The sequence below is a fragment of the Astatotilapia calliptera genome, chromosome 1, assembly GCF_900246225.1.
Source record: "Astatotilapia calliptera chromosome 1, fAstCal1.2, whole genome shotgun sequence".
Taxonomy (NCBI): Eukaryota; Metazoa; Chordata; class Actinopteri; order Cichliformes; family Cichlidae; genus Astatotilapia; species Astatotilapia calliptera.
This window is the reverse complement of record NC_039302.1, coordinates 14,896,855-14,920,332: the sequence shown is the minus strand read 5'-3', so window position 1 is coordinate 14,920,332 and position 23,478 is coordinate 14,896,855. Positions and strand designations below refer to the sequence as shown.

Here is a 23,478-nt window from a genome sequence, read left to right as displayed (position 1 = left end):
GTTCTTGTTTTTTTTAAATTCCCAATTAATTGACCAGAAGGTGGCACTGAAACTTAAAAACTTAATGTAGCTGCATTCTTGCTTTTAGTATATCTGGAATAAATTCTGAATGAAAGTGACACATGGGGCAACAAGCCAGTGTACAGCCTTTAGTACAAAATAGTTGGACATATGGGAAAGCTGTTTCATAAATATGTGTCATATATGTCAAATGCAACCGTACAAACAGTCCAGGATCTCTGGAGAAACACATCTACGGACAGTAGATTCCTTGACACCGGAGTCTACAGTAGTCTACTGTAGACTCCGGTGTCAAGGAAAACACTCCTAAAAAAACACAGAGGGCAAAACCTCTTTATTTACCAAATAAAACAAATCTGTTTAAATGAGAAGACGAAGGAGATGATTGTGGACTTCAGGAGGGGCAGACACACACACACACACACACACACACCCCTGCACGACGGAGGATCTGCAGTCGAAGTAGTACCCAGCTACAAGTACCTGGGTACGTACCTAGATAGCAACCTCACCTGGAAAAACAAAACTTCCAGCCTGATCAGGAAGGCTTACCAGAGGCTCTACTTCCTGAGGCGGTTGAGGCGTGCGGGAGAGCTCAATCCTCATCTCCTTTTACAGATGTGCGGTGGAGTGTTCTGTGCTCTGGCATCAACGTGTGGCACGGAAACTTCACTGTGGCAGAGAGGAAAGCGCTACAGAGGGTGGTGAAGGCTGCACAGAGAGTTGTCGGAGGCAGCTTCCCAACCGTAACCGACAAATACACCTCCAGATCCAGGAAGAGGGCCACCTGTATCATGAAGGACCCCACTCACCCAGCACACACACTCTTTGTCCCGCTCCCCTCAGGCAGGAGGCTGAGGATAATTAAATGCAAAACCACCAGACTGAGAAACAGCTTCCAGAAGCTGTGAGACTTCTCAATGCATAATGGACAAGAACTGTTATTGTAGCACCTTAATCACTACTGACACTTACTGACACCCTCACTTTATCAATGCTGGTCATCATGCCCTTTTGCTGCTAAAGCATTTATACCTATATTTATACCTACATTCTGTATCCATACTCCATACTGGTACTCAGGTTGTGCACTCAGTTTATTGTATTATTCTGTTATTCTGTTTTGTTTTTAAAAAAAACTTTTTAAAATTCTGTTTCTTCGTTATTCTGTTTCTTTTCGTTCTGGGACCGTGTGTACATAATTTCGTTCCACCTCATGTAAACATGTGATGCAAATGACAATAAAGCTCCTTGAATCCCTTGGATCCTTGAATAAGCAGCACTGCCATCTGGTGGCGTACTTTTGCAAGTAACTAGACAGGAACCAGGCAGCTTGTTTACTGCGCAGACACTTTATATGATCTACAAAAAAAACTATTTTTCAAAAACTATAAACCTCTGCAGTGCCCTGGTGTTTTAGGAAATTGTCTTAAAAAAAAGTTCTGATTCAATTGCTGGGCTTCAGGCTGAGATCACAACACTGGTTTTGTGTGCTCATTTAGGTCCATTCAAAAGAGCCTGAGAAGCTTCAATACAGCAAAATAATCATTAAAGATTCTGCAGTGAAATGTGAGCGTGCTGGTGTCGCTGACCATCCTAACACCTCTGCACATGTGGCCAGGTGTTCTTGAGTTACACCCTTCCATTGACATTTCAATCAGATGACTCATTAAGTTGTTCAAGTAGTCTGCAGTGCGTCACTTTTTACCCATTGTTCAACTGTTATAAAAATGGGAGTGCCCATATTTAGCTTCTAAATACTTTTCAGGAGAGGACACATGGCCACATGCTTGGCATAGGCTCAGACACATCCACATTTCAGAATGGATGACTGCAAAAAGACCACGATAACTGCTGAATCTGAGTTTGAGATGTCTGGCAGCTACAGGAGGGTGCATGTAGGAGATAAACAGGAGACATAGTATTATGAAAGTAAATGAAGCGCCCAGTCATGTTGAGAAGAATATGCAAGTCTGAAGTTGTTTAGACTTTGGGACCCTGCTTGTCCAGATTGAGATTTGATATCTGGAAGGTTGTAATTTGAAAACTTATATAATAAAGTCAAACACTGGGCCCAATTTTTAGCATTCTTCCTCTTCTTTAGGGGTCACCACAGTGGATGATCTTCCTTCAATCACCCTATCCCTAATATGCTCCTCTGTAACACCAACCGTCTGCATGTCCTCCTTCACTACAACCATGAACCTTCTCGGCGGTCTTCCTCTTTTTCTCCTACCTGGAAAATATTGTCCCACACTCTCTCCTCTGCACGCATCCAAACGTCAGCCTGAGCTGTCCCTCTGATATACTCACTTCGTTGTTCTCAGTGCCACAGTCACCATAGCTGGTCTCAGTTTCAAGCCTCAAACTGAGAATCTGGCTATTACAAATTTCTTGGCATTTTAAAACTAGATGCCATGAGCAACTTAGAAACAGAGGACACTGCACACTCACACAGCGGCAACTAATCAGTTAGAAAGTAGCCACATACTAAAGCATGTCCTACTGTACCTTTGATTTTAGTATAAACGAGAGCAAAATTTGTAAAATTAACCTCACGTTAAACTCAAAGAGACTTCAAACTAAGCGAGACCATAAACTCATCAGGAAAGTCTTTATAGAGGTTTTATAACCAAGTGAGCCACAGATCCCTCGGGGACTGTGTCAGGAAGAGCATCCAGTGTAATAAAAAATAATAAATAAATCAAAAACATGCAGAGCTATCCTCTGTGGCGAACTCCTGCGAATAAAATACCATTTTAAAGTAGCTGTTTAAAGAGCCATGCGCTTTCCCATAAGACTTCTGTACCAGGGGTGTCTAACATAAGGCCCAGGGTCCAGAACTGGCCCATCAAAGACTTGATTTTGGCCCACTGACTTTATAAAATGTGAAGACATGCATAGATTTTGAACTTTTAACTGAAATTTTATAAGTTGTTCATTAACATCTTTTTCTATTGACAAAAACTGCTCATGCTCAGCCGTACTTAAATTACACCAAATTGATTAACTAAGAGATAAAAAATTTAATTTCAGTGAAGTTCCTGTTTTTCTACTATTAGCGACTCCGTAGTTAATTAACAATAACTTTTTTCATAAATACAGATCAGTCTGTGCAATGAACTATCATAAAAAGTTACCACCACTCCCGCCCACTTTACATGAAACAACTATATGTGCTGTATGTGGCCCACGATGTAAAATGAATTTGACATTCCTGTTTGACATTCCTGCAGGGTGCGTACATTCCTGTATGCACCCTGCAGGCTAATTAGCAAGACTGCAGTTTTAATGTGTGTCTACTTCACTTTTCACACACTGAGCCTACCTCAGGGAAGCTTTAGACCCGGCCACTGCAAACAAACGTCAAATGGCACGCACAGGCGTGATCTGGAGCGTCTCGTGAAAGCAGAAAGCTGTGTTAGATAAATAATTTTCAATTATCACGTGAGTGTTTTGCTGTGAGGAGCACCTTCATCAACCAGCCGGCCAAAGTATTAAACCAGTGTCCCTGATAAGTTTAAAGCAGCTGACCCTTGACACAAACACAGCTGAAAATAATACGAATTAGCTAAAATTATTTTTCAATAGCATTTTCAGTTTGATTGTGCTCTCCTCATTTATAACGACAGATCCTTTTGGCTCAACAACATTCATTTGTTGTGTTTTGTTAAAATTAGCGTGTGTTGTTGTTTTGATGTAGACTGAAAGCTTCGGTCAAGTCCAAAACTGTTTTTTCGGGTGTTTAAAAATGATCTTATCATCCACTCCACACAAAGGAATGCAAAACAATGTGGCAGACATAATAGAAAAGGAAGTAAAGCAAATCGAAATCTAGATTGATGACTATCTGAACGCGGCACTGGCAGCTCAAGAGCAGCTGGGGTACGTTTCCTCTCACTGCCAGCTATGAAAAACAAAGTGCCCACCAAAATGTTAGAAATCAAGTTTCATGGAAAAAAACAAACAAAAAAACAACTTTGTGGCAATTTTTTTTTTTTTTTAAAGAGAGACGTGGCAGTTTTATCTTATTCAGTTTTTACCTTTTATGCCTCTGAGGTTAACAACTACTCATGTAAAGCAGCTGATAAAGCCGGAGGGAAACACTTGAAATGGCTTTTCACTATCAGAAGAAAATGATGATTGACTCTGAGATGTTGTAAATATGGTTATAGGAAGGAGTGTGTGTCTGTGTGTTGCAATCACAGACAGGAAAGAGAGAGAGTTAGGCAGATAGGCACTCCCTTTTTATTGATATGCTACTCCACTTCTTCCACCCACAACTCAAGTAAAGGAGGTGAGTAAAGAAGTCTTTGAATTAGATTTTAATTTTAATCCTGCTTTTAGATTTTTATTTTATTTTTTAAAACAACCAACTTCAATGCGTTTAATCTCCACTGATTCACAGCTACTGATAACTCTGGTGCAGGTTGGTAATGATCTGGTTAGTACGGGCAGCAAACTAAAATTGGAGTCAGTTACAGCACAAATGCTGCTCATTGCTTTTAATACTTAACATGGAAAAAGGAAATTTTTTTGTGATTTGTGAAAGCAGAAATTCGCTTTTGCTTTGAAAAAATGAATCCATACCAGGGAGATAAGTTCACTGATACATGAATGTTTGCATGCAGCAGCAGAATAGCAGACCCCGGGGTTGCCTGAATGTACGTGTAGCAGATTCCTTTCTCGTTAATCACTGCTGTTGCACCTGACGTGCATGCTTTGCTTTCATGTTTTTATTATTCACGCCATGGAAACAAAAAGCAGCACATAAAGTCAAACTGCCTCTTGAGATAAAAGCTGACATTTGCACTAAAACCCACAAAATTGTCAAAGTTAGAGTACAGTGGTTACGTGCAGTGGTTATGATTATTCATCCGATTAGAAAATGCCACCTAAGTGATAGATGATTTTTTTTTTAAAACACCCACCCAGGTGATTCAGACTCGAGCGCTGCACTCACTTTGTTTCATTCGCTATTTTTAAGTAAGGAACGTAACTTTAAGAAACAATGCAAAGCTGAGCAAACGTACAGAAGGAAGTTTGTGGCGTCACCTTGCTGTGTGGTGTGGACATCAGCTTGTCAACATTTTAGGCAACCAGCATATGTGAAATCTGTCTTTCAGTGCAACAGTTGCATATTTTCCTTCTCCATCAGTGATGAAATTGTTTATTGACAAACAGCCGCAGTACTTTCTGTATTTAACTAACGTGCTGCATTACAGCCCAGTTTCGTATCGGCCCGATGGCTGGCATGAATGGGACACAGGTGGAAAACCTATCTAGCTCCAACAGCAGCACCTGGCAGGCAGAGGCTTCAAGAGGAACCCAGATTGTAGTTACGCTGCTTATCTTCTTGGTGAGAAATCTTCTCCTTTTTTTTTACTTTCAGTTCATGAATCGTTTCCGATGTAAAATTCACATTCAGTATCAGTTCCACTTACATATATACATGTGGAGTAAATGCTCCATGTATTGCAGCTACAACAGGCAGGGAGCCTGCTCAATGTAAATGACGATTGTCATGCAAAGGCTGAAAAAGCCACCAGAGCTCATTAAATAAGACCAGCTCCATCTTCGTATCGGTTTCACAGAATGAACAGTAGGTTCAGTCTTCACAACAAGCAAATAAATGAATTCCTGCAAAATGTCAAGTTGCTGTTTCCCCGAGCCTAACTGCAACCTGGTTGTCTTGGTACCTCAAGGTGGGCGCGCCTCTGAATGGGCTCGTGGTTTGGGCGCTCGGATTTCGGAGTCATCGTCATGTGGTGCGTAGAGGTAGTAATGAGGAGACACGCGCTGCCAGCAGTTTCCGTGTCTATGTCCTGAACCTTGCCCTGGCCGATCTGGTGCTGATCCTGCGGACCCCTCTCATGTTGGGCTTTCTCATTCACAACTACAGCTGGCCATTTGGGGACACCTTCTGCCGCATCATCATGTTCCTGCGGGTCCTGGGATTGTACGCCTCTGCTTTCCTCCTCTGCGCTGTGGCTCTGGAACGATGCTTGTGCCTGCTGAGGCCGGTGTGGGCTCGACTGCGACGGCCAGCTTGGGCCGTCCCTTTGGCCTGTGGTCTCATATGGCTGATGGCTACCATCTTGTCTAGCCCCTACCTCTACTTCGCTGTCCTGCAGGAGAAATCTGGGAAACACCTTTGCTATGAGAGTGAAGGGCATAATACGACTTTGTTCGTAATCGAAACTTTAGCAGGTTTCATGTTGCCCGTGCTGGTGTTCCTGGGAAGTAACCTGGCTGTTCTGCTCACTATTAGGAGAGCTTCACCTCCAACACCCACCTCCTCCACTCCTTCAATGGCACGCAAGATGATAAGGATGTACCATGTGCTCTTTTTCACAATGCTCCTCTTCCTCACCTGCTGGGTCCCCTATTTTGTTTGTCGATTTGTACAGGCTTTGGCCAAATCTCACTCTCTGTTTCAGTCAGCAAGCTATGGTAAATACATATCTCTGTACCTGGTGTATATCAAGAGCGCCCTGAACCCCGTGCTTTACGTGTTTGCTGCCAGAGGCTTAGGCCGTGCCATCAAAGCTTCTCTGGTCTCCACCATTGACCGACTTTTCAATGATGACTCCTCAGAGTCCATACGAAGGAAGTCACTGAAAAACTCGCAGATGTAACAGGGAGGCCAATAATGTAATAATTTAGCATGTTAACTCTTCATGTCTTCAGCATTTCTTTTAACATGTGCATTTCTCCTTTTGTGGAAATTATTCATCCCCCTTTAAAATGTGAGTTGTGTAAATACAGAAGTAGAAGTGTTTGAGTTATTACAAGTGAATGTACTGCAGTGTCCTCTTTATGAGTGAAAACCACACATAATCTTGTAAATAAAATGATGATTTTTGCTTTAGTTTGACAGTTTTGCAGAGATGTGATCCTATCTGGACCATGTATTTCAAGGATCTGGACTGTTATTGATTTGTTTTGAATGTACACATACTTTTTTATTTTTTATTTTAATAGGCTATTAAAATTTTTGAGAATGGGAATGGAAACGTTTCATTTACAAAACAAAACAAACAAACAGAAATTACTCCTATGCTTTGCCAAAAAGAGCATATTTGGCTCATGAAAAGGAGATTTGGGTTTGGCTGTTGCTGCCAGCTCCTAACAAGAAGCTGCTTCTGTCTGAACATGCTGATGGCAGGGTTGTTATTCTAGGGGGAAATGAATTCATGAATCATCTTGTTCACTGGTTTATGCAACATGCACAGCAATGAAAAAAACAACATCATTTCGATGCTAACTTCCTGGCTGCAGGGTAGTGTTTTAGTTTTATTACATGGAGTTCTTAAAAAGAAAAAACAACCCATACCTTGCATAATCCTTTCAAGAATGCTATTGTTTCCAGCACAGAGCAGATTCTCCAAATTTGTTAAAACCAAAAGTTTTCCAGATTAAACGCATTCCAGTAGCTTTAGTTAGCTGAATGTCTCACTAGGCTTGCAAAACATCAAGCAGCAAGCAGCAGCAAGATTTGGACTTGTTTTTATTCAGCGCACACTAAATCTTCCACTGTAAAAAAAAGTTTAGGCAGCAGGATTTTAATTAATTCACTGTTCAGTTGTGACTTTATTTAATTTTCAGTTGTTTAGCCTAAACTTGCCACAGAAGTTGGATATCAGGCTTTTATGTCCACCAAAAGACAAAAAACATCCACATAACAGAACACATAATTAATAAAAAACAAAGAAAAAAGTAGCTGAAAACAGGAATATGATGCAAACTCAATACCAGCGAAGCATGGTAAGCAGAAATATTCCACAGGGTTGTTATTCTAGGGGAAAATGAATTCATGAATCATCTTGTTCACTGGTTTATGCAACATGCACAGCAATGAAAAAAGACAACCACAAAGACAACCACAAATATGGAAGTAAGAAGTATCAAACCCAATAAATACTGAGCAGCAAATCTCTAAACCTCTTCTTTAATGCTACGTTTCTTCAAAACTCAGTGCGCTACTATTCAATACGCAGCCGGGGTGGAAGAGCCGATCGGCGTGTTCACGTGCCCGCGCAAGCAGCACCTGGTCATCCTTGGTTGGCTTCGATTTCTGCAGAATTTGGCTCAGTTTCCGAGCTGTGGCTGCAGAATCGCTGTCTGGTATAAACTTTCTCAGCAGAGCCTGAGGAAAATAGAAAGTGGCAATTTAAATTGATTTTTTTTAAATGATCTGGTCTTCTCCTAGGGAAGAGAGGCAGCAGATCAATCAGCAGTGGGTATACACACATTACCACAGATACAAGTACAGTTTTTAAGGCTTAGAACCAGAGAAAAGATAACTGTTACAGTCCTATGGTGCCAAAAAGTGGCACAGGTGTAATTTTCAGGTATGAAACTTGCAGGTTGTAGTGACTTCAGATGACCTACACTCAGCATGACCTGTGACATGTGGTTGATTTTTCAACTAATTCCAGGTAAAACGTATGAGTGATATGACTCGTGAAAACAGCTAGAACAAAAACAAGGGTTTATTCTGTAGCTGAGTAGATAACCAAGATAACACAGAACCTAAAAGTCACATTCTCTCTCTCTCTCTCTGCATTTCGTAACATGAATTTCATGTTTTTTCACAGAAGTTGCACCACAGAGAACATGTACAGGCTTTCCTGTTACATGGTAGAGGAAGTGCCTGCTAAGCTATTTAGAAATGCTATTCATAAAAAAAAGAAGAAAGGAACAAAATGAACTTCACCTTTAGTGATAAGTAATATTGTGCAATTTGGTTAAATGAAGCACATTTCAGATAGTGTGAAAATGTTGGCTGTGCCTAGCTCTTAAAATAACAACACTCACCTCCAATGTTTCACCTTTCTGAGAAGGAAGACAGGGAAGTTTGAGAACAGCTCGTTCACTTATTCGTAAAATCTGTGAAGACCAGAAACTGTGTGAGTTTGAAGTAAATCATTAAAAACCTTCGAGTCTGTAATTCGATATGGCTCTGGTGTAGCATTCCAGGCAATACTTGATATTTCTCCAGAATAGGTTATGTCAGATTTCACAACAGCCACAAAATAGTCACATTTCAGCCAAACATCACAAAAAATTCACTGTTACGGTGATTCTGTAACAAACGTCTAGACGAACCTGTCTAACGGCCCCATGATGGTGTCGAAACTGCAGTTCACACCACGATTTTCTGGTCACTTCAGCTGTGACATCTACTATTATTAAATGACCCATTTACTGTAATGTATGTCACATTAAAACATAGTTATATAGCATATAATAAAACCTGTAGCAGAACCTCCATAGTCTATTGCAAAAGAAAGGCAAAAAGAAAGAAAGAAGAGAGTAACGTTCAAAAAGGGAAAATTCAGATCAAAGAAATAAATCGACACAAAAGGTTCAGAATTTGAAAAACACACCAGAGGTGGTAATGAACAGTTTATCAGATAAACCTGTTCATCTGCTTGTTAACATAGACAAACTTAAACGTAGCCAGACTGATCTGAGTATTTCAGAAACTGCTGATCGGCTGGGATTTCCCCCGCACAACCATCTCTAAGGTTCACAGAGAATGGTCTGAAAAACAGAAAATAAGCAGCAGTTCTCTGGGTGAAAATGCCATGTTGATGCCAGAGGTCAACGGAGTATGGCCAGAGTGTTTTAAATAACTTGATTGCTATTTTAAGACTGCTTGAAAATGATAATAAAGTCAGCCTGGTTAAATCGCTGGTTACAATCAGGGTATGCAGAAGAATATATCTAAATACACAACACGTCAAACCAAGACCACAACAGGGGCCAACTAAGAAAAAGAAACCAAGGCTACAGTTCACAGTCTCACCAGTTGCCTGGATAGATGAATCAATATCTGCTACAGCATTCAAATGGCAGGGTCAGTAAACAACATGAAGGCATGGAACCATCAGGTTCAGGCTGGTAAGGTTGTAATGGTGTGAAGCATATTTTCTTGGCACATTGTGGACTTCATAGTACCAACTGAGCATCATTTAAACGCTACAGAGACATCGTGTGTGAGAATTGATGCATGTCCATACTTTTATGACCACCATCTTCTGATGGCTGCTTACAGCAGAAGAACGCGAGATGTTGCAAAACGCAAATCTATCAAACTGATTTCTTAAATGTATCAGTGAGTTCACTGTACTCAGATGGCCCCAACAGTCCCCAGATCTCATTCTAATACAGCACCTCTGGGATGTAGTGGAAGATGAGATTCCCAACATGGATGTGCCCTTTGCCATGACAGCTGACTCTCACAGCAGGACCACAAAAATTGCTCAGGAACAACTCCAAGAATATATCAATGAGCCTGAGGCATTGACACTGGCCAATATGGTTAAATGTTCTGTATCAGATAGCACGAGGCACGAAATGACAACATTCACATCTGCTGCGACTCCTCAGTGTTTTGAGGTTGTAGGTGATAACTTTAGTGTGAAGAGGATGATTCAGCCATGAAAAACTCAGACAATGCTGTAATGCTTTAATAGATAAATGCGTGTTTATATTAATAGCATCATATAAATGCTCATAACAGCTGGTGTAGCAGATTTTCACTAAAATAAAAAGGTCAAATTCACACCTGAATTAAAATCAGGACAGCAGTGATTGGAGAATGTTGCAATAAAGACAAATAAGTATGTGTGCTTGTGTGAAATCATTTGCACCTCTTTAGCTTTCTCCTCTTCCTCCTCTAACTGGTCCCTCAGCTGACTGCATGAGTGCTGCAAAGACTCTGTTTCCTCCTCCAGCCTCTCCAGTGCACGAACCACAGCCCTCAAGTCTTCCTGCAAAGTCAAAAAGAAGCCCTCATGTAAAACCACTGATACCATTCTCTTGTTTTAGGACTGGTTTTTTTTTTTTTTTTTTTAGCATGATATGTTATTTTTTTTTCTATGACCTGTCACATCTCAGTGAAAAGGCAGAAGTTATGTTCATAGACTTTTAGACAATTTCTCCACCGTGGATTTTAAACCAATTAATTAACACATGATTAAAGTCCAAACTTTCATATTTAATTCAAGAATTATTTTTAGACATATTCCCCATTTTCATAGGCTCGAAATTTCAATTCGACTCACTTTTAACTGTAAGGCACCAAATCACAATAATTTTTTAAAACAGAATAATGAATGCACTGACCACCAAAGAGGTCTAAATGTCCACAGAAAATAGGTACAAATGACAGACATGATGACAGAATTATTTTAATGGTTAAAATCATTGAACCAAGTCAAGAACACTCTGGAGGAGGTAAGCATATAATCGTCAAAACCAACAATCAAGAGACAACTTAATGAGTAATTTGCACCTTGTTGGTCTACAGAAAGGTGAACAAGAACAAGAAAAGCTCAGACTAAATCTTTACACAGATAACACCAAGATGCACTTGTACCAAAACAAATTAAAAACGTAAAAAAAAGTAAGTAAAAATGGGTGCAGAGAGAGGAAAAACAGCTCATGGTCTGATGAATTTGTGGAGAGTGTTGTGTGTTATGGGTCACTAGTACTTAAAGATAATAGGACTGCTGTTAGCAGCAGCACGATGAACTCTTTAGTGTATTCTATTGTATTTTAATTTTGAACATGTTAAAATAGTATACAACCACAAAAGAGAAAAAAGCAAAACAAAAGGAAAATGTAAAACAATTATTATAAATAACTTACATGTTCAAAAAAAAGTAGAAAGAAGCATAAACTTGTTTAATCCCACCCCATTCCACTATTTAGTAAATAATAGTGTATACATTTGTTACATGTATCTTTATAGCCCCAGTAATAAGTCAAAAGATACAAATTTACAGGTCTATATACATACTTGTGCAACCACACACATATATACACATCCCTATAGTGAAGATAGTCGGGGAGAACACCCCATCGTCTAACTTTACATGCCTATATTCTCTGCTCAGATTGAGCCAGTTGCAGAAAAACGAATCATACAGACCTTCACAGTGCAAATAGAAAACCAGGCCTGCAACGATTCATCGAGTAATTCGCTTATAAAAAGAAGAAATCCTCAACACAAATTCTTTGCTTTGATGCTTCGTTTTAACACGTGGCTCTGTAGCATTCAGATGTGTTAAATGTATCAAATCTGACGATGATATAGGAAGTCTGACAACATAAAACCCACGCACCGTGAAGAGCAAAGAGGCAGAGCCATTACTGAGACAGTAAGCTTAGGTAGAGTGAAAGAAAACGTGTTTCCAACGTTGGTTTGTTGATCGAAGCACCTGATCAACAAACTCCGACCTGAAGAAAAGCAAACTTTGTAGCTGCTCCATCCATCAGTGTTTCTTTTACACGGTGAAAATCAGTAAGCCTCCAGAAGTTGTATTAAAATATGCAGATGAACTCTTAACTTAGCCTAATAACACATTTAAATCATACAGCTTTCTGAAGGCTGATTCAAGCAGTCTTATTTTACATGGAAGCAATGCCTGCAGCAAACATTGGCGTGTCCAAAAGGGGGCACGGGATGCACTAGATCATATTAATTTTAAGGTTTCGTAACATTATCAGATTGAACGTGAAATAGTATAAAATACTGTGTTAATTAAATTGCATTAATCTTTAAAAAAAGAAACATTGATTTTGAAAGACCTGTGTTTTTCCTCTTTTGAATATTTGTTATTCCTCATTAGACAAAATTATTTCTTATCCAATTACCGTATTTCCCGGACTACAAAGCGCACCTGAATATTAGCCGCACAAGCTAAAATCAGGGGAAAATCCTGTTTTGTACATACATTAGCCGCACCTGACTAAAAGCTGCAGGTGTTTCAATGTTGACTTATCATATGTAAGAGAATATGCACAAAGGGAATTGTCAGGAAAGAGATGGCTGTTTGGAGACACACCCCTTTTATTAATATTTTGAAAAACAAGTTATGGGTACATATTTGCACATGTAGTACATAACAGTAACCTACAGCACACCAGAAAAATAGATTCGGCCTACCTTTTAGGCTCAGGTGCAGTGACACGGCTTTAACAAGAAGAAAAGTCAGTCATTCACCATCTTTCTCTTCTTCCTGCGCTCTAAAACCACCAAAGTCCTCTTCTCCAGTGTCGGATACGAACAGGCTCAGGATGGCTTCGTCATCCACTCTCCGCTTCTCTCCTTCGTTGTCACTTTCAAAACCAAAGAAATCCTCGTTGTCAGTGTCAGAGTCGAACACCCTCAGAAGGGCCGTGGCGGTGTCCTCCTCTCCATCATGCAGCAGTCCAGCCCTTCAAAATCCGTTGGTGATCGTGGATGTTTTCGCACTTTTCCACGCTGTCAGAATCCACCGGTGGAGTTGGGCATAACTTGCTTTTCGCAAGTTTATCGCCGCTCGTCATCCACGCCTCCCGCTGAATGCGTAGCGCTACTTTGAAGTTTGTTTTTCGCGCTACTTCGTACGGCACTACGTTGCCTGGCGGACGGACATGTGACTAACATACCACTCTTGAACCCCGATCCTTCCGCCAGGCAACGTAGTGCCGTACAACAGCGGAACAAACAAAACAAATCGTCTTACGATATGACAAAAATCATGGAAAATCCATAGAAAAGCCGCACCTGACTAAAAGCCGCAGGGTTCAAAGCTTGTGCAAAAAGTAGCGGCTTATAGCCCGACAATTACGGTACTCGATTAAATCAGTGGAATTATCAATAGATTGCTAAAATTAATGACAGCTGCAGCCCTAATGGATAATAAACCAAAGCATACTGCAAAAACAACCCAACAGTTTCTCAAGCTAAAGAAAATAGATTCTTCAATAGATAAATGAACACAGTAGAGCATGCTTTCAATTACTGAACACAAAAACTGGCAGAGCATCTTAAAGGAGGAAACACAACATCTGGTGCAGTCCATTAGTTCTACACTTCAGACCCTCATTGACTGCAAAGGTTTTTCGTCCATGTAAATAATAGATCATTATATTACTAAAAATAAAATATTAAAAAAAAACATTATATTATTTTTGAGCTTCTGAAAAAATAAAAATGGCTACAATTCATAAACAGTTAAAACAATGAATTAAAGCTAAAAGTCTGCACTTCAGTCTTGATTGGCTGATTTAAAATTCGCTGGGGTGTTGTACTGTGGCAAAAAAAAATTTAAAAAATCGATGTGTCCCAGTTTACAAACATATTGACCTAATTGTATCATTCAGTTTTATTGTGAGCAGTTAAATTCCTGTTTTGTTTTTTAACCCCATCCTTCTTCTGTTCTCACGTACAGAGAGCTGAGTAGGTGTTACTTCAGAGCAGAGAAACCACAGCACACAAAATGAAACAGACTTTATCTCAATGGTGTCAAAGACCACAGTCTAACCATAAGGTAGGCAGTGCAAATCATTTTTCTTATACCTGCTGAACAAACAGAATATCAACTTGCAGAAATGTGAAAACCTCTCTATATCAGTAGGTTTTTGCACAGATGTATCAAGTTCATGGCCACATAAATTTTCCACCAAGAGACAGTTTAGCTTCCAATCAAATCCTCCAAAGCAATCGAATCATTTTTTATGTTTTTCACCTTCAAGATGCTCAGATTCTTCTCTCCAACCACTGACTTCTTAGTCTCGTCCTGGTGATGCCTGGATGAGTGCTCCAAATATTTTTGTTTCTGCACTGGAACTTTGAGTTGTGCACACTGAGCCAGGAACCTAAAATGGGTCGGAAAACACATCAGGAAAAGGCAACACAAACTGCAGTTTAAAAAAAATTCTCAAATGATGATGTCTGAATTAATAAAAGAATAAAACAGAGGATTATGAATGAATAATTTAATGAGGGTTCATCCACTTTCACTCAATCCTTATCATTGTGATGCACACCCACACAGAGCAGGGCCCTGCTTTGTGTGAAACAAACACTGAGCTGATGAACTCTGAGTTTCTGGTTCCAGAAAGGCCGATCGGTTACAACACAACAACTGATTCATCAGTGATCACTGCGTTGTGTCTAAATATGCAGACCAGTTTTATTAAATAGAGATTGCTGCAGTAACATTTGCCAACTGTTTCAGTGCATGGGGACAGGCTAACAACCTAATAGCTGTCTTATCTTAAACTGCACTAAAGTCACCATCTAAGCTTGTCGTGCTTTTTGTTTATTTGTTTGAATGTTTTGTGGTGCTTGTTCTCATTCTTGCTGAACACTGGTGTTGCTCCTTTTCCTGTTTAGCCCAGATTTTAACCATTATTCACTATCTGACCTACATGCAGTTGTTTTTTTGGGGGTTTTTTTGTTTGTTTGTTTGGTTTTTGTTTTTTGGGGGGAGGGGGGCACATCCACATAGGTTGCATCTGGGGTTTTTTTCCTCTCTCAAAGGCAAATATTTGTCCTTCACAGTTTTCCTACTTCTTCATACATTCCCTCACTGTCCTTACAGGTATGTGACAACTTCTTTGAGTCCCTGAATTGAAGCTATGATTATTGTTTCTTATATTGAGAACATGAATGCTGCAAAATAGTAGATGGAAGTGCACAGGTAGAATCGAGCTGTGTTGATGAGACATGTAGCAGAGGTGTGGACTCGAGTCACATGACTTGGACTCGAGTCAGACTCGAGTCATTAATTTTATGACTTTAGACTTGACTTGAAAAAATGTTCTAAGACTTGTGACTTGACTTGGACTTTTACACCAATGACTTGGGACTTGAATTGGACTTGAACCGGTTTACTTGAAAAGACTTGATATTTTACCCCAAATATAAAATTTAACATGCATATTATATAGAGATTGAAAATGTGACGTCATTCACGGGTAGAACCGCAAAGGATTCTGGGAACTCGTGGCAATCGGTACTAGCGCACGCAGGCTTTCAATTAAAATCAGTTATACAGCGATAAAAAGAAACACAAAAATGTCAAGAAGCCGTTGTATTATTAACTGCAATAGCCGGTCGCATGACAGCCACGGGAAGCCGACGGGTAAAGAGATCGGTTGTTATCGGATTACGTCGTTGAAGAGAAATTGTTCCCGAAGTAACAAAGACGCGACTGGATTGCAGCCATTCAAAGATCAAATATAACGTCCCAGAACACTCCAGCTCACAGGTTAGTCTGCTCCAAGCATTTACACGAAGGTCAGTGTTTTTTAGTAGTTAATACGTCATTTTCATAACATAATTGGTGATATAGGTTACAAGCAAGTCTGGCGCTGAACAGAAATTGTCGCGCTATGCTCCTTTATTTATTGTGCATAAATAGTGAATTGTCCTGACACAACATTGCGTTTCGCTTCTGTTATTATGGTACACTGACAAAAACATATACTTTTATTCACAGGGTAAAGCAGTTTTTTTGTATCACTAATTGCCCAGTACGATTACTGCATACAGTATTATTGTCACTGCTACATTTCTGTGATGCTACCAGAAATTATTTCCACTACTAATTAATTACCGTTGAGCTCAAAGGTCCTATTAATAAACGGTTAAGGAATGTGTATTTATGACGACAATTTGTGAGACTGGTAAACTTATGATACGTACGATGGTCTTTCGTTCTACACGGTGCATTTCAAGGTCCTGCACCCATCCGTCGGTAAACTGTACCTGGGCTTGTTGCAGTGACCTGAAGTTACTAAACTTCATGAGTGTATGCACTCACTCCAAGAACCGTATGATTATAAATATGCATATAAATATGCTAAGATGAGATAGCTGACTTCATCTAACTAGCAAATGTTGTCCAGGCTACGTTGGTGATGCAGTTTTTTTTTATGTGTATGATATTTTTGTCATGCGATTTTAAAGCTGGTCCTACAACCGCATCCAAGAATAACATGCAGCGTATCTCAGAACTGTCGGTGAAAATTATTCTTGGAGCTAGGTTTAATTGAGCTGCATTTTAAAGAGGTGCAATTTCACAATTTGTGTATATTTTCTAAGTTCACTATTTTGTCATGTGTTGAGAAAAACACAGATTTTAAAATTACATGGTCTAATATTTACATTTAGCATAACTGCAACATTATTTTTTCGTTTTGTTTTTTTTAAAGACTCGAAAGGACTTGAAATTCAAAGTTTCAGACTTGTGACTTGACTCGGACTTTTACACCAGTGACTTGAGACTCGACTCTGACTTGCCTGACATTACTTGAGACTTGACTTGAGACTTGAGGATAAAGACTTGAGACTTACTTGAGACTTGCAAAACAATGACTTGGTCCCACCTCTGACATGTAGTGACTTTTCTAGGGGCATCCACATCAGGTTACAGTGCAGGATATGTTTTAGGGTATCAGAGGAGTTTGCGGTTATGACTGTTTATTTATCACAAAGGTATAAACTGGGTGTAAGCAAATACCTGCGGACACAAACACAGTACCATAAGTCCTGAATTACTATCCAGAGTCACAGTGTTACACCCAATTTTTTGTTTCAGGGAGCAATCTAGTCTATAACCTATAACCTAAGGGTTAACCGAAGTCATACTTTTCATTAGACCTGCTTTCTGGAACAAAGCCTGGAGCAAAGCCACAATCTGAACATCATCAAGGTAATTATGTGGGATGTAATGAAAGGGTGTGAGCCATGCCACACCTTTAGCCACTCTTCTGGTCTTAACAAAGCACCGCAAGGCTTCTAATGTGCTAACTGATGGGGTTCAAACATACGCAAACATCACACAAGGCGTGTGACGTTCGTGTGATGTGACAGGCGTTCAAGTTTAAGTGCCGCTTTCAAGTGCCGCATGTTCCTAAAACCAACCTACACAAACTTAATTTCATGTGTGACTTAAATTTAACGTAAAAAGATATCCAACTGCATGTAGGTCAGATAGTGAATAATGGTTAATTGCCGTTAATTGCTAAGATATTAGAAAAGGTTGTGGTTATTATGTTTTAGACAAACATAATATTTTTGACAACTTTCAGTCTGTCTTTCGTAGAGCTCATTCTACTGAAACAGCCCTTCTTAGAGTTTCTAGTGACATTCTGATGCAAAACGATACATTACATTTTGCATGAAAGGCTGAAATACTGGGTTGGTGTATCTGGGTCTGCCTTAGAGAAAAAAAAAAAAAAAAAAAAAAAAAGAACGATACTTTTCTGTGGCGGTCTCTAAGTACAGGTCATCTTCCACGTCCCTGTCCTATGGTGTGCCACAAGGTTCTGTCCTGGGACCCTTATTGTTTTTAATATATCTACTTCCTCTCCAGCATATTTTGAGCCCCTTTGAGGACATTTGCTAGCACTGTGTGGGGATGAATAGAAAAGTATTTTATCAGCATAATATAATCTGCAGTATAATCATTGTTTTAACAATGTAACAGATAGCTTTAAGATGGCCTTAAGATGTTTATGATGATGTTAACTTTGTATTTCAGGTGCAGTTATAATTATTTTATACATATTGCATATCTGTGCTTATTTGAGTTGATGTTCAGGTTCATTAATGGTTTTGAGCTTCATCTAGTGAGAGTGTCTAGGTGATATATGCTGAGGGAAAACTAGAACATAGAAGGAATTGCAATACATGCTTACAAAACACTTATATCAGGTCATTTTATATTAAGGTTTTAGTAGAGGTTCTTGGTTAAAACATTTATTTAGTAGAAGACATACACATAGTCTCAGTGAGCTTCTGGTCTGGTGGAGGGTCGGAAGTGCGATAGGCGAATGGAGAAAGAGCATTTGAGGACGAGACACAGACAGTAGGAGGTGAAGAGGTGACACAAAGAGCATGTGAGGTCAACACATACACATACATTAGTTAGACTTATTTAGAGGAGAGATTAGTTATCTCTCGACAAGAAAGAGGAACAATTCACTTTGAGACAAAGAACGGAAAGTACCAGCCATGAAAATAGAAGATGATTTTCTAGGTGAAAAGTCATTCTGGTGTTGATCTGATCTATGTATAAAATGTACCGGTGACGCATGAAGGGGCGTCAGTAAATAAACCCTGATGTTATAAAATAATTGTTTGTGCTTTAGTAAGTCGAAGATCAATTGCTGTTTCCAGGGATCTTCCCACGTGTGAATTAAAATCTTCGTTTGACTTCACCCGGCCGGACCAGTGTGGTTATTTTTCGATCACCTCTTGTACCCTTTCTCAATTTTTGAATCTTAACATTTGGGGGCTTCGTCCGGTGGTTGAGTAAGGGAGAAAAGTGGAGGTGTGAGCGGTGGTCCGAGGTGGTCAGACGGGCAGACTTGGCCAGTGGTCAAAAGTGAGTGGACGCACGCCGGCGCATCATATTTAAAAAGGTAAGGCACTACCTAGGGCTGCTCAATTAATCGAATTTTAATCACGATTACGATCTGGGCTTTCAACGATCATTAAAAATGACTGAGCCGATTATTAGCCCCTCCCTCATTTATCCGCGACACCTTAAAGGCCGGTCCGTGAAAATATTGTCGGGCATAAACCGGTCCTTGGCGCAAAAAAGGTTGGAGACGCTGATTAAGAGAACCCGAGGGAAGCTCGGAAAGCTCGGAAAGCTAAGCAGAAGTTATTTGGAGAGTGACTGCTGTTGGTTGAAAAGAGAGTTTAAAAAAAAAAAACTTCAGTGGTGTTGCACACTATTTTATATTATTTTTTTAAAGTCATTGTTAACCCTTTAAAGCCAGTCAGAGCAGCATGCTCCGTTTTGTGTAACTATTTTTTAAATCCCTGTAGAACCTGAACCGAGTAAGCTAGCGCAATAATTTGTTTTGCATATGAAACCAGAGGAGTTGTACTTACATCTGATGCCATCAGCTTGTCCTCGGTCACGGTTTCCTTTCACATAAAGCTTTGCAAAAATTGCATAAAAAGGCTTGCAGGAACAAAAACATAATATTCCAGAAACACGCTTTGCCGATCCGATCAGCTGTTTGTAACACTTCCCACAGTGAAACAGACGTCAGCATGAACTATCACATGTCCGCCATTTCCTGGCCGAAACCGGAAGTGATGTCATTTTCGCGGAAATTGTAGTTTTTTACTTGTAGGCCTTAAACCTATACTGGTCATGTTTGACTTTTCTGTGTCGTTTCTGGGATGCTTAGAACTCGAATTGCACTGCTGGAAATAGTTTATTTTGATGCACCTGCTGTTTTCTTTGCAAATTTGCATCATAGGATTGTTTTTTCGTTTTTCCTGCAGTATATAAAAATTGGTGTATCTCCAAAATAAAACTATGAAGACACTCAAAATAAATTTCCTGTTGTTGTAAACTATTTTTTGCAACTTTTTTGTATTTAAAGCTTTGAGGGATAAACCTCTTAAATTTCTCCAAGTAGAAATATATGTAAAAAATACAAAAAACGATTTTCAATTTTTTTGTAGTTTATTGCACTTTTTTTGCAATTAATGTAGTTACTATGGACTTAATGCATACATATTATTAAAATATGGGCTATAACAGTTGTATAGCAACTTGAAATGCTCCCACAAATGGCACTACAACATGTAAAAAAATAATATAAGCTCTGGCGGACTTGGTTCTATAGTAGGTCTTAAAGGGTTAAATAAATATCGTCAAATAATCGAGATCTCAATTTCAGTGAAAATAATCGTGATTATCATTTTTGCCATAATCGAGCAGCCCTAGCACTACCTGTTGAATTATTTCCAAAGTGTGTCAAATTGGGCTGTGAAAATTAAAAGTCCGTTCACTGAAATTACTGGTGGATGTCTGTTTTGATTTTGATAAGAATCTGAGGATTTAAAGCAGTTGGACTGCTGGTAATGATTGAATGCGGTTGGACCGCTAAAAGGATTTAATACGGGTGGACCGTTTAGTATGTTAGGGAATTTGCTTATTTTTTGGTTATAAGGTTGAATCTTAACAACTGCTACACAGATGACATCCAGTTATATATTTCTTTTAAACCTGAAGATGTTTCTAGGCTGCAGATTCTAAATGAGTGCTTAGAATCCATCAAAAGTTGGATGGCTGACAACTTCCTCTAACTTAATGAAGAAAAGACTGAAGTCCTTGTATGTGACAGACATGTACCGTACCAAACATAATGAATGCTCTTGGTCCTCTTTCAACATTTGTGAAATCGTCTATCAGGAACCTAGGGGTAACCTTTGATTCTGCTCTTACTCTGGATGTTCACGTCAAATCTCTGGTTCGGTCCTGCTTCTATCATTTAAGAAACATTTCTAAATTGGGCCCTTTAATATCTCATACTGACCTGGAGATTGTTATTGATGCATTCACTTCATCGCGATTGGTCTACTGTAATTCACTGTTTACATGTCTAAACAAAAACTTCCTGGAACGTCTGCAGATTGTCCAAAATGCTGCAGCAAGGCTTCTGACAAAAACATCTAAGTACTCTCATGTAACACCATTGCTTATACAGCTGCACTGGCTCCCTGTTGAATTCAGAGTCCATTTTAAGATATTGGTTCTGACCTTTAAAGCTCTTCAAGGACAAGCACCAGCCTACATCATTGAACTTTTACAGCCCTATGTCCCTAGTAGGTCTCTGAGGTCTTGTGATCAGAGCCTACTTGTTATTCAGCATACAAGGCTGAGACTGTGGAACTCTCTTCCTCAGAACTTAAGATCTGCGGACTCAGTGGTCACTTTTAAAAAAACAACTAAAAACACATCTTGTTGCATTTTGCTAACTTTTGTCTGTTTTTGTTTTATACTTTGTGAAGCACTTTGTGATCTTTTTATCTAGAAATATGCTATATAAATAAGAATTTTACTTACTTATGTTGTTTATTTATACATACTTTAACTGTAATTTCAGACTTAATGCTTACATGGTTTTCATTTTTTTCAGATGCTCCTGGCTTTCCTTCTTCTCTGTCCGCTTCACAGCAAGAGCTGCTCTGTGAACAGGGGGGGAACAAAGTGTCCTTACAAGGTAATTTTTCTTGCTAATATTGCACAATGTCAACAGGAAAACCTCAGCTTGAAATATATTTCAGGTTATGGTTAAAAATAAGAGCATGCTACTTCTGATGTGAGACTCACAGTACTGATAAGTCCATTATGTTCTCCAGAGCAGTGATGGAGGACCTGGACATCAGCGCCCTGTTGTCCTGCACTTTAGCTCTTTTAGGGTTAGGAGATGATCCTCTTTCAGCTTTAAAGACAAGAGCCGCATTAGAAAATACAAACTTCACAGTTTGCTGTGGAATGAGAGGTATAAGAGGTTCCTAACCTTTCGTCTGTGATGGTTTTGGATGGATGATCTTGGCTTGGTCCTAAAGTAAATGAAGGGTTGGAGGTAACAAGTCAGCCTGAGCTGCTACAGATAACAACGACGACAGCTGGAGTGTACTTACTCACCCGACTCGATGTTTCTGCTTTTTCCTTGTTTTTCCTGTTGGGTGTTTTTGATGGGGCCCGGTCAGAACCTCGTGTGGGTTTCATGTTTGCTCGTGAAAACGTCGAAATAAACCAAAACGTTAACCTAATGTAGCTGAAACAACATGACAACGTCTGACTCCCAAAAGCGTCTTAAGTAACGAGCACGAGTTTTCTTTGAGAAACAATTAAGCCTTAATTATAAAAGGCATAAAACAAATCATAAATAGTTAAAAGACAATATAATTATTTGAAATCTAAAAATTCGCGTTATTGACGTTCTGCTTTTTCGCGCTGCTGTTTTCAAACTCCACAGCTCGCATGCGCATAAGCATTGATGGTTTAACCCGGAAAGTCGCTTGTCAGGCAGCTGTTCAAGACAATAACGATGTTGCCGTCGTCCAAAGACCGAAATAAGGGACGGGGATAAGTCTGACTAAATTATTTACTTACTGGCACATCGATAAGGTTAATTACCTTCCGTAAAATTTTAAAACAAACCCCTATGTGAGCAAAACCTGGACCAAATCGCTACCTGTGAACGCCAACTCGGGGCTAAATTAACCCTACATCCGCCATTTTGGGGAAAAGGCAGCCACCCAACGTTTGTCTAATTTTTTTTTTTTTTTAACAATTGAAATAATACAGTCACAAACAACATAACACATTATAGTGCAAATGAACTCTCGTGGAGGATAAAAAAAAAAGAACACAGTAAATACAACAAAACTAACAGCAAGGATATGGGGGGAGGGGCTAGACAAAAAATGCACACTATTAACGGGGAAGAATTAAAAAAGAGCACAGGTTGATACACAATAGAGGTAATAATCAAAACAGTAGCAAATGGGAAATGTCATCATGGATTGCGGCAAATCTGCTTGACTTCAGTTTTTTAAGTGACATGAAATAATGTTTAAAGTCATTGATGAACCATGTAAAGGATGGTTTTCTATTCCTCCATTTACAACAATGTATATGGTATTTACCTAACAGGATGACAATGTTAATCACAGTAGAGACAGATGGATGTTGTTTAGCCATATAGAAAATAATATCAGAAATATTAAACTGGGGAATATCGTTGATCTTGAGGGATAACCAGCTGTGTAGTTCTAACCAAAAGGCAGCTGACACAGGACATGAGAAAAACAAATGGTGTAATGTTTCACAGGCTGAATCACAAAAT

At 39.4% G+C, this 23,478-nt stretch overlaps 2 protein-coding genes across 2 annotated transcripts; one reads left to right on the top strand and one right to left on the bottom strand.

The window, feature by feature from the left end:
* The first annotated feature begins 4,281 nt into the window (after positions 1–4,281).
* LOC113021195 (C5a anaphylatoxin chemotactic receptor 1) lies at positions 4,282–7,031 on the top strand. The gene is made up of 3 exons (XM_026165697.1): positions 4,282–4,318; positions 5,247–5,380; positions 5,727–7,031. The coding sequence occupies exons 2-3, from the start codon at positions 5,267–5,269 to the stop codon at positions 6,657–6,659; spliced, it is 1,047 nt and encodes a 348-aa protein (XP_026021482.1). The 5' UTR covers positions 4,282–4,318; positions 5,247–5,266; the 3' UTR covers positions 6,660–7,031.
* Positions 7,032–7,594: 563 nt separating this feature from the next.
* cenpq (centromere protein Q) lies at positions 7,595–22,867 on the bottom strand. The gene is made up of 8 exons (XM_026165710.1): positions 22,272–22,867; positions 22,144–22,186; positions 21,954–22,065; positions 21,740–21,808; positions 14,550–14,679; positions 10,683–10,802; positions 8,842–8,913; positions 7,595–8,170 (listed from the first exon to the last, which is right to left on the bottom strand). Exons 1-8 carry the CDS (start codon positions 22,353–22,355, stop codon positions 7,979–7,981), a joined length of 822 nt encoding a protein of 273 aa, XP_026021495.1. The 5' UTR covers positions 22,356–22,867; the 3' UTR covers positions 7,595–7,978.
* Between the last annotated feature and the right edge of the window lie 611 nt (positions 22,868–23,478).